This window comes from Lissotriton helveticus, chromosome 11, assembly GCF_964261635.1.
Source record: "Lissotriton helveticus chromosome 11, aLisHel1.1, whole genome shotgun sequence".
NCBI lineage: Eukaryota > Metazoa > Chordata > Amphibia > Caudata > Salamandridae > Lissotriton > Lissotriton helveticus.
The window spans coordinates 1,001,229,832-1,001,244,823 of record NC_136072.1 but is presented as its reverse complement, the minus strand read 5'-3'; the positions used below and the strand labels follow the sequence as shown (position 1 = coordinate 1,001,244,823).

General features: G+C 45.7%; 1 protein-coding gene across 3 annotated transcripts in view; it reads left to right on the top strand.

The window, feature by feature from the left end:
- The window catches only part of UBE3B (ubiquitin protein ligase E3B), a 554,003-nt gene that overhangs the window by 333,015 nt on the left and 205,996 nt on the right, over window positions 1-14,992 (top strand). For all 3 annotated transcript variants that reach the window (XM_078667365.1, XM_078667367.1, XM_078667366.1), the window contains one exon: window positions 6,173-6,292. In XM_078667365.1, the coding sequence (XP_078523491.1) occupies window positions 6,173-6,292 (120 nt within the window). The remainder of the gene's footprint in view (window positions 1-6,172; window positions 6,293-14,992) is intronic.

Here is a 14,992-nt window from a genome sequence, read left to right as displayed (position 1 = left end):
TTCAGTGTAATTTGAGTGTCTAGTATAGCATTCCATCGCTCAAAGCTTGTATTCTCTGATCTCACTTCTTCTTCCTGTACTGTTCTGTATAGTTTAGTAATAAGCTTTTTCCTGGAAGGGGCAGTGAACAGTATTTGCAGTGATTGAAGATGAGATGGCTCGCTAGGGAAATTCGGATAGTGATCTCTAATCGCTCTCTTTAAACGGTGTCAAGTGTATTGAAAGAGTGGAGTGGGATTAGTAATGTACGTGAGATCGGCTTCAGTTACATAACTGCTCTCACAATAAAGGTCACACATATCTGTAATACCAACTGCTTGTAACGATCTCATAGGACCAGTCTCCTGAGTGACTGACAGCACCGCATGATCAGCCAGGGGAAGAGCAGAGGCATATATAGGGAGCTTATGAGCCAGTTTGCCTATCAAGTGCTATACCATGATAGTGGTGTCTATGGTATTGATTTCTGATTTGGGAGTGCCCCTGTGAACATGTGTGAGCAGGCCCGCTAGCGGCGTTGGATAGGCGTCCCCCCTCCTCCACTGCTAGATGTGATGTGTAGGCATGTGGTCTAAACCAGTAATAGGCATATTGGGCCTGAGCGCATAAATAATATATGTAAAAATCTGGAGCTTCAAGCCCTCCACATGAATAAGAGAGTGTTAGTGTGTCCCAGCTGATACTGGCAGTTTTGCCTCCCACACCAGTCTCAGGAGTTGTGTTTTTATTGTGACAAAGAAGTGCTTGGCTAGGCAGATAGGGATATTGCAGAACAGATACAAGAAACGGGGCAGAATGATCATCTTAATGACAGCTACGCGATCCGCTAAAGAAAGTGGTAGCTGTGTCCATTTATCCACCTGACACACCATCGCATCATAAGCGCGGCCGTAATTTTCCCTTATCACAGTCTCGGAATTGCAGTGCATCCACACTCCAAGATATTTGACAGGATCTTCGGTCCATATGAGTGGATAATCTAAGGGGGAGAGCTGTGATTGTTGTTAGAGGGATCATGACCTATTTCCCCCAATTGATCGATAGTCCTGAATATAGACTGAATCTAATGTATTCACGGAGGATCGGGGAAAGGTACTGCTGTGGTTCTCGAACGAAAAGTACCATGTCGTCCGCATACATCGAAATGCCAACGGGTCTGTGATGAAAGTTGAGTGCAGAGCGTCTGTGACGCTGGCGTATGATGCACGCCAGCGGTTCCAATGTGATAGCAAATAGAAGGGGGGACAGGGGACAACCTTGCCCTGTGCCCCTCTCAATAAGAAAAGGGTCAGAAGTGAAACCCCCCCACTCGCACCTGCTCCAACACACCCGTATATAACACCTTCAGCCATTGCTGTATCACATGGGGAATCCCGATTCGCTTGAGAACGTGAAACATATAACTCTATTCAATGGAGTCAAATGCTTTCGCAGCGTCAAGCATGACTGCTGCAGCTGGAAGTTCAGGATTTGCATAAGCCTTGTAAAATTCCGCCGTTAACCCGTGAGGCCCAAGTGCTTTATTATTAGGGAGTGAGAGAATTGCTTTTTTAACATCGTTCTCATCAATGGGGCGGCTTAAATATTCGCGTTGACCATCTGATAGCCAAGCACCGGCAATGTCAGATAAATATTCATCAAGATCAGCTTCCTCTCCACCCCTACGTGTGGTGAACATTGCGCTGTAATAACGTTTAAATTGATCAACTATTGCATGGGGTGTGTAATGTACTGTCACAGCATCATCCACTATTTTATTAATGTGATGACTCTCCCTAAATTTCAATTTAAAAGCCAAATTTCTGCCTGGTCGACCGCCTTCACCATATGACCTGGCTACATGGCGGTGCGCTATATATCTCGCCTCTGAGTCAGCTAACTTTTTGTATTCCGCAGCAAGCTCCTGAATATGAGCGAGCGAGGCAGTCGACGGTTTAACCGAGTGCTGCGCCACTAGTTTACCCAGCGCCCTCTCCGGTTTGCACAGTTGACCTCGGATATCCTTCAATATACCTGATGTGGTGCTTATACACACCCCATGCATCGTGACCTTAAAGGCCTCCCATAGCGAGGAAGCGCTGTCTACTGAACCTATGTTTAATTCGAAGTACTGCTTTATCGCCTATCTAATTGTGTCTCCTTATATAGGGTCACGCAGGGTCTCTGCGAAAGAGTACGTGTTAAATTATGAATATGTGATACTCACCCATTAGCCTCCTCACTCGCTAGCCAGTAGTCCAGCCAAGACCAACTGTTGTGTGATGGGGAGATGTGAGTGCCAACTTTCTCCTGAGCATTACGCAAACGCCATATGTCCACCAAGCCCATGGCCTCCCGCACACACCGAGACGATTTAATGGTTTGCACACCTTGTGTGTTAGATTTGTCCATGGTTGGGTTAAGATGCGTATTGAAGTCTCCCCCGCCCCCCCCCCGCCCCCCCCCGAGGATAGTCCATTCTGGTAACATGTGCAACACATTCAGTATCGATAGGATGGTTTGGGGATCGTCCACTACTGGGCCATATATGTTGATAAGTGTAAGCAAAGTCATACCCAATTTACACTGCACAACCGCCCAGCGACCCTCCTTATCAGTGTGTGTGTGTGCACAGAGAGGAAGAGTATTCCTTTTTTGATCAATATGAGGACCCCTCGAGCATAGGTGGAAAAGGATGAGGCTAACTTGAATCCCGCCGACTTGTGTGCTATATTAACTTCCGTTTGTTTGTTCAGATGTGATCCTTGTAGTAGAGCAATATGTACACTGTGCCTCTCCAAGTATGCAATCACCTGACAAATCTTTTTGGGAATATTGAGCCCACGTATGTTTCAAGTTGCACAATTATATCTCTCACCCATCAGGCAGTGTTGACAAGATATAGCATACTTGATGGTAAAACATGCTGCATTTTGTGGGTGCCGTGTTCAGACCAATGCTACATTCCATGCATCCAATCACAAACAAAAATAAAAAAATACAAAGAACAATGAAACATCCCCGCCCCACCGACTTTGGCAGCCCCAAATTGCCAAAGTCATGATCCCATAATACAACTAACTCTGCATTAGAAGGGAAAAAGGAAGAAGAGAAAAAAAAGTCCATCATAATTAAACGGGTGTTACCCATTGGGGAACGTTGCGGCACATACCACTCTCAGATTAGATAGGGAGGGCGCCGCCTACACGAAGCAGTGGGCTCCAATATGTTGACCAGACATTAAAAGCCGATAGTACTGAAAAACAAATTGACAGAAGGGCCGCTGGCTAGCCATACCCTACAAGTGCAGTTAGTCTAAACTCCCAGATCACATTGAACCTATAAACGGCGACCAGAACGAAAGATCCCCAAGAATCACAGCCATGCTGACTGTATGAAACCCATCCGGGAAAAAGCAGAACAGGTATTACTTGCAGCTATCTGTGACGCTCCCGTGAACCCTGTCTCAGGCGCCCCAACCCTCGAAGGGTTTAATCAAATCTGACTGTTAGACAAACAGGCCTCCCATGAGCGACATCAAACAGGCGCGCCATATCACGTGGGTGCTTCTGCAACTGAATAAACAGTAACACAGCTAGAAAAAGTGAGGGCCTCATTCATCAATGTCCGTGGTCGGATCAGACGCACGCTGTCCGTACTTCAGGGATCTGGCAAAATCCATTGCTTGTTTTGGAATCACAAAGATCTTCGCCTTACTCTCTGCACCTATACGTAATCGGGGAGGGTACAGCTTGGTGTAAGGGATTTGCTCCTTCATTAACAGTTTCTTGACCCCTTGAACCTCTTTGCACGCTGCTTGAACTGTGGCTGTAAAGTCTGGGTAGAAAGATAAGACATTGCCTTGGTAGTTGATGATGCCTTTCTGACGGGTGATAGGCAACACCGCGTCACGATCCCTGAAGTTTAGCAGACGCGCAATGACAGACCTGGGTGGTGCTCCTGGTGGTGGGCGCGTAGCCAGGGATCTATGAGCACGCTCGACAATCAGCATTTGTGAGAGATTTTCCGAGCCACAGATATCACAAAACAGGTTCTCCACATATTCTTCTAGTTTCCCCACATTTGTTGATTCTGGTAGACCTAAAATTTACACATTATTGCGCCTAGAGCGCGCTTCAATGTCCTCATTTTTATCGCGAATCAATGCCAGAATTTTTTCAATGTCGGTGGTTTTGGCGGATACTTGCTGCAGGCTGTCCTCAGCGTCTGAAATCCGCTGTTCTGTCTCGCCTATCCTGACTGACTGCTTGTCTAGTTTGGAAGAGATGTGATCCATGCACCCTATCAGTGCTTCTATTTTACCATCAATAGACTGTTAGCTGGCTTGAATAGCAGATAGTGTTTTTTTTTTTGGGGCAGTTGGGCCCTGCGAAGAAGTATCCACCTCTGAGTCAGAAGCCGTAGTTTACGAGGATTTACCACCCCTGCGCAGTTCAAAATTCATACACGGTTGGATTTTATCTGGCTTACCCATGATGACTAGTTGTGGCTGGTTGATGATGCGCCCACTGCGAGGGTGGCACAACGAACGCACAAGTAGGCCTCTCTCAGTCAACTTCCAGTGCTCTGATGCCTGCTAACTAACCAATTGTCACAACCAGCTGAGATAATGCGTCGGGCAGTGTGTTGCACACTCAGATGCTGTGTAGAGGCCTGTAGGGAGTTTCTACAGTATACTTTATCTGCTGTGCGCATCAACCCCCAGCCACTCACGAAGTCCCAATGCAGGTAGCTGAAATCACTCACCAGTGCGCTGGGGTATTGTTCAAAAACTTGCTGAGACTCACTCTGTGTGTTCGGCGCCCCGGACGAGCGTCACGCCGTGAGGCCCAAAGCGCAGCCACCTCCGCCCAGGCCGATGCACACTCATCGCTCGCGCTCAGATCAAAGCCGCTCCCCTGTCTCCCCTGTCTCCTCTGCGGTGATCGGTGATTGCGCAATGCGCCTATCAACATTCAGCTCACTCGCAACGTCGATCGCAGCAGCGCTCCTCCAACACCGCCTTGCTCAGTGCGGCCGCCTCCCCAGTCGCGCCTCACCGTCCAGCAGGCAGTTATTACACCAGTCGCGGGGCTGCCATCTTCAGTACGGGCGCTCACTTCAAAGTCCACCTCAGTGCACAGTGTTCGCACTACGTGCCCACATACGGCAAATTCAGGGTGCTTAGGTCGTTCGCCAGTCGCTCCTTCTGGAGAATAGCGCCGATGGCCACATACGGAGCAGGATAATGGAAGGATGATAATGGCGGCCGGCTGAGCTGCACTACATTGCGGCCATCTTGCCGCGTGCCAAGCCACGCCCCATCAACTCTGAGAGAACTTACAACCACCAACATGTTTTCCGTTCATATCACGCAGGTATGTTGGAAATATGTTTCAGAGACTAACTAAGATGTGAACCATGCTTCTACTTAAAAAGCAGGCCCACAGAAAAATGATTAAATGGATCAGCAGGTGGATCTTAAGTTGCAAATAGAAGACAGATTCATTTAGTTTACTGCAGTTATTTGCAAGTACCACTAACAGGAGTTAAGCAACAGAAGGAAAAATGAAAAACACGTTTAAATGGCCTTCATGGTTTTCAAAGCAGTGTAAATGAGCAGTAAAAGGAGTCCATTCAGCAAGCTGATGTTGTCGGTGAATGGGGATACAAGAGTCCCAAATCTACAAAAATACTGCATCGCATTAAGGTTGAGCTTCCTGATATTGTTGGCTTTTTCTCTAAACATTTAAAGACCCATGCAGCTCTGTGCTGAAGTGTGAGCTTCCATCACAAGTAAAACAACAGAATTCCAAATCCAATCATAAAGACGGAGGACCTAAAACGGTACATATCCTGATGGAAAGCATTTTAGCTTTTGCCTGAATATACACAGAATACATGCTTATGAGACTTTTTTTAGTGACAGTTTTTCCTTTGATTCAGAAACTGATTTTCATCTCCTAATAGCAACTTTTGTATAAGAAGTGACAATCAAATGTTTTGCTTTACTAAAAAACATGTGTAATTACTACTTCAGAGGTGGTAAACTGTAGAGTACTGAGAATGCAAAGTTGAGAACAAACTTGTCTGTATTTTATGTCACATACCAACAGATGTATAATGAGGACAGATGCAAGAAATTAGGAATGATATGCCTCTCAGAATAAATAGTATAGTTTTATTTTTGCAGAGGGTCCTTCTTTTCCGAAACATGGTAACGAAAGAAAAGGAGAAGCTTGGATTAGTGGAAACTAGCTCTGCCTCACCCCACGTTACTCACATTACAATTCGCAGGTCTCGTATGTTGGAGGTAAGTGGCTTGCTCAGGCTACAGCTGCACTGCAAAATGTTACTAGTCGAACCATGCTCTCCGATAGGTAATGCCTATCTATGTTTCAGCTTTTCCCCATGAAAATACTGAAATAAAGCGCTGTCATTTGAATTACTGAAACAATTGATTATTAAGAAATGTTGTGCCCTCTGCAGCAAGTATCTATTTTTGGATCAGGCTAAGTTTAATTTGTCATGTAAGCCTGTGCATGCATCTAACATGAAGGCTCATAAGACGTGGATGACAGCAAACCTAAAATTAATTTAAATGTGTCAGATGTGTACTGAATCCTAGCAAAGAGCTCTATGTCTAGCATGACATTAGCAGTTATTTTGTTGAATTATCATGTTTCTCATACATTCCTAAAGTTAACTCCTTTAAAATCATCTTGCATCCCTACATTAAATCGTGCAATGAAGATCTTTGTTAATGAGCTCCTACAAAGGTTTCATCCAGCAGGAAATTATATCAGATTGGAACCAAGTAGGTTTCTACGTGTTCATTGATACTGCAGCGCAGTTGGGCGGAGCGTGGAGCAAACATGCACGCCACTATAATTGGGAAGATAGTTAAGCTTGGATAACATGGAGTACACAGGTGTGCATTTCACCACCCATTTGTCTATATTTAAGTACATGGAATACATTTATAAGATTGGGCAGTTATTAACAATGCAAAAAACAACTCACATTAGCAAAACAATTGTAACAACTCTACACATGCACATTCCTATGCTGGTATATATATTACTAATCGCAAACATGGAAAATTATATTATATATCTTAGGTTACCATAATTAATATACCCATGTTTTCCATAAGCAGAGAGTGAAAAGAGTACCACCAAAAACACTCATGCAGGAGGTGAATTGTCTTGACAGAAAGATAGAGATCAATAATCACAGAAGTGCTTAGATCGCTATGATTGTTTCATATTCTATTAAATATGTCTAAAAACTCTTTTATGTGCAACTTCCTTCCATTGTGGTGAGATTACTCAACGTTAAGCAACCCAATCTTTTTAAATTTGACTGGCTTTTTTGTTTTTACATATTTACATGCTAAACCCTCTAGGGGGAAGTGATGCATTGGTGTTGCATGATAAGTGGCCATGAGTGAGGACGGTAGAGCATTGTTTCCCTAATTGTGGGTTGAGAGCTGATTTTTGGTGAGTCGTGAAAGTCCAAGCAATAAATAAAGAGATGCCTTTACATTCTGTATATATCTTGTCACATTGGCTGTGCTTCAAAGACAGAGGTCAAAAGTCAGGCTATGTCTTCTGACAAATTGCTACTTATTTTTTTAGGTCAGGCCTAGAGTCAACGCGCAAGCGCTGCTCTAGGGAAGATCTGTGGTAGTTCAGTATGGAAGAGAAGCCCCGCCCACTACTCCACCCATATTTGTCACTGGTATGTGTCTTTGTCATTCATAAATGCTGGCTTCTGGTTCCTAAATAGGCTTGATAGTCCCTCCTTAGTACGACAATGTAGTCATTTGATTGCTCCCATGGTTAGTGGCCCCTTTAGTTCGGTTCTCACACCGTAAGCACTATATTCTTTGAGTTAGTCCTACTTGAGGTAGAACGACGTGCCGGGACAATCTCGAACGCTTGTTTTACTCACTGAGATATGCACCACAAGTAAGAGACAGGCCTCGGATTTTTCCCGTCTCCTCGCTGACAATTTCCACAGCAGGTAGGAGGATGGGAGGTAGACAGTGTCTGGCCTGTCGGCTCTGCACACATACCTGCCCGGAGAACAGAGCCCCGGACAACGACTCAGGCAGCCAAATATATATCACTTTGCCACTTAAGCGCTCTCAAGTTCAGGTTTTCCAGTATAACTTTTCTTTGCCTCCCTGATCGCGGTAGCACAACAAACTCAACAACCAGTAATGGACAGTTCGGAGCGCGGTAGCACAACAAACCCAGCAACAGGAATAGACAGTTCGGTTATTGAAGCATTTTTATTTGCTCCTGCAGGGAGCTAAAGTGAAACTGTTTTTCCACCGGCTCCAATTTTACACTGGTGACACGCACCACCATGATATGACGTGTTTGTGCAGACAACCAGTAGCCAGGCATTAAAAAAAAAAAAGAAAGAAAGGCATCACCGAAAGAAGAAAAAAGCAATCACTAATCGGAGATTTTCTCTTTTTAGCAGGACCTGCGTTGTAAATAGCGGGTATCATGCGCCAGTACATATTTTGAGGGAAAATAGCGAATCGCAAAATCGCTAAAACCTGATTAAGCACTTGTCTCTCTACTCCCTATTTTCAATGAAAAGGGAATAAATAGACACAGGGATCACCAGCTGCTGCGAAAGAAGAAAACACAAGAAGGCTCATCCAGATTAGGGGTGGGCGGAATTTGCGTAATCGTGTTATGCAAATCTCCGCGAAACAGTAAAAAATCTCCGCGAACATGCAGGAATTCCGTGAACACCCAGAATTGCTTGTTCGCGATGCTTTTCTACTGTTCGCAATCGCTGTTTGCGTGCTCGGGAGAAATATCTCGCAAACACGCATTTGAGAACGCGAACAAGCAAAAAAATTTGCGAAGTCGCGGAATGCAGAATTTTGGGCAATTTCGCATTCTCCGCGGAACACAAAATTACCTAAATTCCGCAAGCGGAACGGGATTTGCCGCCCAGGCCAAGTCCAGATACATACTTTAATATGATTGTCCTACAAGTCAGGCTGTCAGCTGCCGGAGGGGGTGGTGAACCCATCTGAGCCGAATGGTCGTGGTGCCCTTGGGGTGGGGGTAGGCACATATAACTCTGTAAATGCCAGAGCTCAGACTGCGCATCTGTATTAATCTAGAGAGCACTGTTACCTCTGTATTCTGTGTTTGGTCCTCGACGATCAACGGACACCAGTGCTGCCAGCCAGTCCAAATCCTTTATCTGAACAGTCTGCTATACACCCTGCCTTCACCGCTCTCTGCTGCTGGCGGACTCTGACAAACACTAATCACCTCGGTGTCCACAGGATCATGAGACACGCAGCGCCACTCGTCTAGGAGTGTGCCACAGGGAAAAAACAGTCCGAAGGTGCTGCTGCCTGCACCAAGGCTCTTCTTACTGTTTCTTGAACTGTAAAACGCCCGAGGATCAAGGGCCACATGAGGTCAGGTGACTGAGAGTCCCAGGACCTCATCACATAAATACACTGTATCCAGAGGCACAACTTGACCCGAACTGGGGGTGGGAGGGTGGGGGCTAACACTCCCAGCCAGAGCTGGCCTTAGCACTGGTCGCACACGGCGCAGCAGTCTTTTTTTTAGTGCCCCCCCCTATTTACTCCTTCTCCATGAATTCCCTCACTACCACTCGCCAGCAATGCACCTCATCTCTCTTTAGCCCCTTTCTGACAAACATTTCTTTTTTTTATAGGGCTACTCGTACTTTACTCACACTCAGTTCTGTAATCTGCATTGTAAACGTTCTTTGTAGCAGGCATATTAACCCTTTGCGCTGTGTGGGTGACAGGAGTGCCCATGTGAGTGCACGGTGAGAGATGCAACAGTGTGAGAGTAGGGTGAGAGGAGTGACTGCAGGGTGAGTGAGGTGACCATATGAATTTGGGTGCAGATGTAAGTGCAGAGTGGGCCGAATGAATGTATGGTTAGTTATGTGCTTGTTTGAGTGAGATTGCAGAGTGAGCAGTGAGGAGGACTGGTGAGTGAAGTGTCCCATGAGTGCAGGGTGAGTAGTGTGCTCATATGACTCTATGGTGAGGTACAGGGTGAACTGTGCAAGTGCATTGTGAGTGCAGAGTGATCACTGTGAGTGCAGAGTGATCATTGTGAGGGATAGAGTGAGCAGTGTGCTCATGTGACCGCAGGCTAAGTGGAGGGAGAACAGTGTGAGTTCATGGCGAGTGGCAAAAGTGCAGTGTGGTAATTGTGAGTGCAGGGTGAATGGTGATCAATGTGAGTGCATTGTGATCGCTATGAGTGCAGGGTGAGTCTGAAAGTGCATGGTGAGAATGAGGAGTGAGTTGTCTGAATGCAGGGTGCATTCTCAGACACTTGAAGTAACTCAGCATGTAATTGAGGGCTGGCGTATTGTTTCAGATATAAGGTAAACTATTGCTATTATGGCATTATTCAGGAACAGGGCCGGAATGGCTGTAGCGGGCATTGGGCGTTTTATCGATGGGCTGGAAGGGTGAGGGCCGGCTCTGGACCGGCGGGCCGTTTTTGGTACAGGGGGCTAGCTTTGCAGCAGTGCTGCAATATCGGCCCTCTGTACCAAAAGCAGGTGCAGTGTTTTCCACGTGCACCCCCCAAACACCTCCAAGGCTGGTCCGACTCAATTGCCAAGGTCAGTTTGTGTTTTCAGTCCGGCCCTGTTCATGGATCAAGGGTGGAGGAAATAAATATTGTGCTCATCCTGCAACAAACTTCCAGCCTTGTGATTAGGGTTGCCAACTCATTATATGGATGTCCCAGACGGTACAAAAATAAGCAGTCACTTAAAGCCTATTTTCAGCACTTATCTGTGCATACTTGGAACAGAAAATATAAATAGAAATCATTTTTAATTGTGTTCTAGGGCTGCCTGAATGATCCATGACTGATAATTAAATGGAACAAAGACAGAAAAGTCACATTACAAATGAATACATACAATTTTATGTATAACCCTATTTAGACTCAAAACAAGCCCTTTGCAGACTCTTTAAACAACAAATGGCTGGTATTTTACTTTTGGCAACAATACTTTATATTCCTTTTCATGAAATGCATTCTCACACTACTGAAATGCATTCTCACACTACAGCAGTAAAAGTAAAATACAAATGTAAGGAATAGAGTGGGGGCCCAGGGGGTACTAGAACCAGGAAAAAAACTAAGCATTGTTAAACAGTTCACAAAGGTATGTAAATATGCAAATGGTTTTTAATGACCTGTGAAAAACTCGATGCCGGAAATAAGACTCCAGACACTGCCCAGCTGAGCCCACAGCAGGTCAAGCTGTAGCAGCCAGGGCTGAGACACGACAGGGAGGGGGCTGAAGCCCTTTCAGCCCTATGGGCGTTGCACGCCTGACTGTATCCAAAGCGGGCCGGCTTGGAGTCACCTTAACAAGGAGTGAGCTCTTTTCCCCAGGCCTAGCTTGCAGGCCATCATAATGTGACTTGTCTATGCAGGCAGGGCGTCAGCAGTGCAATCAAGCGCTGCACACACTGGCTGATTTTATGCCAACAGAGCACTTGACAAAGTGGAGAAAAAGTGAGGAAAGACAGTGGTCGCAAGCAAGGTCGCAGGGGTCGCAACGGGTGACCTGCGACCCTTAAATGACGTCCATGAGCCTTAACTGAACCGCTACAGAAATTGTTTCAGGCAGCAAGGGGCTGCGAGATACTCTCCAGATTTATTAGGCTAGCTGGCAACATAATCACAAATGAAAGAGCCAGATTAACAAGATTATGATTACAAAACAGGAAGACAAGAAACCCTCTGATGTATTTAAATAATGCTGCATGCTCCCACAATCCTTCCCCCGGCACCCCTCCCCCCCCACCCCACCCCCTTCACCTCCTCCTCCGTCTTCACTCAAGGTAGACAGACAGATCATGAAACGGGCCCTTTATTTGTGTTCTAATTTTACATGCAAAACAAGGATTGATTTCTCAACTGTGACTGTAAAAACCCTTAAAGTCATCATGCTTACAATAACACATATTTTAGCTCCTCTTGCATTCTGTGATATTATTTTCCCCTTTCCAGATGTTGTCTTTCTGTAGTTTTTAGATCGAGCTTTCGTGGATTTGTGGGCAGCTTCAGCAGCCCATAGATGCTTGCATTTTATTGCAGCATTCTGTACAGCTCCTATCACTACCTATTCACCATGCCACATAATTCCACTCCACAAATCTACTCCACACCACAAAATTCCACACAATTCCACAACAATTCCAAAACAACCCAGATAATTCCACTCCACACCACATACACCCACTATACTCCAAACCAAAACACAAAGGTAAAAGACATTTCCTTTACAATGCCAATATCTCTAACTCTCGCAAATGTGAGACCTATTGTATTGCAAATGCTTGTTATCATGGGAACTGGGGATCACAAACTGCTCTCACTTTACAGCCAGAGAAAGAAAACTATAGTGAATTAAGTTATCTGGTAGTATGAAAGGTAAGGCTGTAGGAGATCATGTTTTTGCACCACACAATCAAATGTAAATACCTGGAAATGAACTATACACATTAAGCAGTTAGGAAAGCAAAAATGAAACACATTTTTTGTAATTCTGAAGATGTTTATGTTTACGTTTATGGGATTTGTAAAGCGCGTGACTACCCCTGGGCATCTCAGCGCTGTGAAGCAAAAAAGCAGGAGGGAGAGACTAGCCTCGTGGGAAGAGCCAGGTCTTGATTTTTTTCCTGAACTGGGTTTCATTTTGGATGGATCGGATGTCGGGATCCAAGCTGTTCCAGAGTTTGGGTATAAGATGGGAAAAGGATCTTCCTCCCCATCTGGCTCTTTTAGCAATAGTGTTCTTCATGAGGAATTTTGAGCTAGATCTCAGTTGTCGTTGGGGAATGTAGTGGGTAACCAGTTTTTGAATGAGTGCCGGGCCCCTCCCGTGCATAGCACGATGAGCCAGATTGAGTGCTTTAAATTTGATTCTTGCCTGAACAGGGAGCCAGTGATGTTCCTTCAGTCTGGGTGTAATTGACTGGCGTCTGGGTATGTTTAGTAGTAACCGAGCTGCTGCGTTTTGGACGACTTGCAGACGGTTAATTACATATTTCGGGGATCCCAGGAAGAGGGAGTTGCCGTAGTCCAGCCTTGAGACCACTAAGGCCTGGACCACCGTTTTTTTACCATCTTCGGGGAGAAGGGGCATAATCTTTCTGAGCATGCGTAGTGTCCCGGAGAGCTTTTTAGCCTGTGTCTCCATTGTGAGATTTTTATCTAGCCACATGCCCAGGTTTTTTATGGCTGGTTTGGATGAAGGAGGTGGTCCCCAGCTAACAGGCCATGGGATATTAACGTGGGAATTCAGGTTGTTGCCCAGAATTATCAGCTCCGTTTTATCCCCGTTCAACTTAAGTTTGCAATCAAGCATCCATGATCCAATTCTCTCGAGGCACGGGGTGAGCTGTCGGAGGTCAGAATTCAGGGTGTCTGAGATTGAAAAGACTAGTTGCGTATCTTCCGCGTAAGACACGACGGAGATACCAAAATCTTGAATAATCAGTGCTAGGGGGCTGAGATAAATATTAAAAAGTATAGGGCTCAGGGAAGATCCCTGAGGTACTCCCCAGGGGGCCGGGAAGGGGTCAGACTTGAACCCACCTTCCACACATTGGAAGGATCTGTCCTTTAAGAACGAGGCCACCCATTCTTTCGCTGTACCTTTTATGCCCACTTCTTCCATTCTTTGTGTTAGCACTGCGTGGTCGTCCGTATCAAATGCGGCGCTGAGATCTAAAAGCACCACAGCTGCCATTTTTCCTTGATCTAAGATGGATTTAAGTTGTTCAGTGACCACCAGCAGTGCTGACTCAGTACTATGCTTGGGTCGAAACCCCATTTGTGTTTGGTGAATTATATCATTGTTTTCAAGGAAGGTGGAGATTACAGAGTTAACGTGTTTCTCCGCCATTTTGCCCACTATTGGCAGAAGGGATATTGGTCGGTAATTGGAGAGTTCAGCTTGATCTAAGTGTGGCTTTTTTAGCAAGGGTTTGATGACGGCATGATTCCATTCTTTTGGAACAATGCCCTGCTCAAATGAAAGGTTGATAAGGTTCCTCAGTTGAGTGGCAACAGCTTTCCCACCGTGGGCAAGAATGTTGGGGGGTGCCGGGTCTGAGGGAGAGCCTGATTTGATTTTTTTTTAGTAATGCTGTTGTCTGCTCTAGTTCCAAGGGGGGGGATAGTCATGAGGACTGTTCCATCCGGCAGAGCAGGGCTTTGAGATTCGGATGGTGTGGAAGAAAGGTTTACTGGGGACTCTGGGGGTTTGGGCTGGAGGGAGTTATAAATGATTTAAATTTCATTTTTAAAAAAGGTTGTCAATCCATTGCACCTTTCTTTGGAGTGTTCTGGGCTGTTGGGCTCTTGGGCTGGACGAGTGAGGTTTTTACAATCTTGAATAGTTCCCTTGGGGAGTTGGAGGATTTGGCAATTCTATCTTCATAGAAGATGGCCTGTGCTTTCCGGACGCTATTTTGATAGCGCCGGATGGCCGCTCTGTATGAAGTTTTTAATTCGGGGTCATACGACTTCCTCCACTCTCTCTCTCCAGTCTTTTGCAGTTCTTTTTCTCCTGCACTAGCGTGGGGAAGAACCAGGGGGATCGGTTGGTATTTTTATGTAGTAAGGGGCCTGGCTTCCTGAAGTTCCTATTGATGGAGCTGCTAATCCATGTATGCCAGTTGCTATGTGCCTTGTGCAAATCTTTAGTTTCAGGGGGTGTGGAGGATTCCAGATCACGGATCCAGGCCTCTGGCACAGTTTTAGGCCATTTCCGTCCTATAACCGTGTTGGTTTTGTTAGGGACGGTAATGGGGATCTGGAGCTCAAATGGGATAAAGGCATGATCTGTCCAGGGCATCCAGATTGGGTCTGATACTTTTAGTCTTTGGTCGTTGGAAAAGATGGGGTCTAAAATGTGTCCTTTCTCATGTGTGCCGGAGGAAACT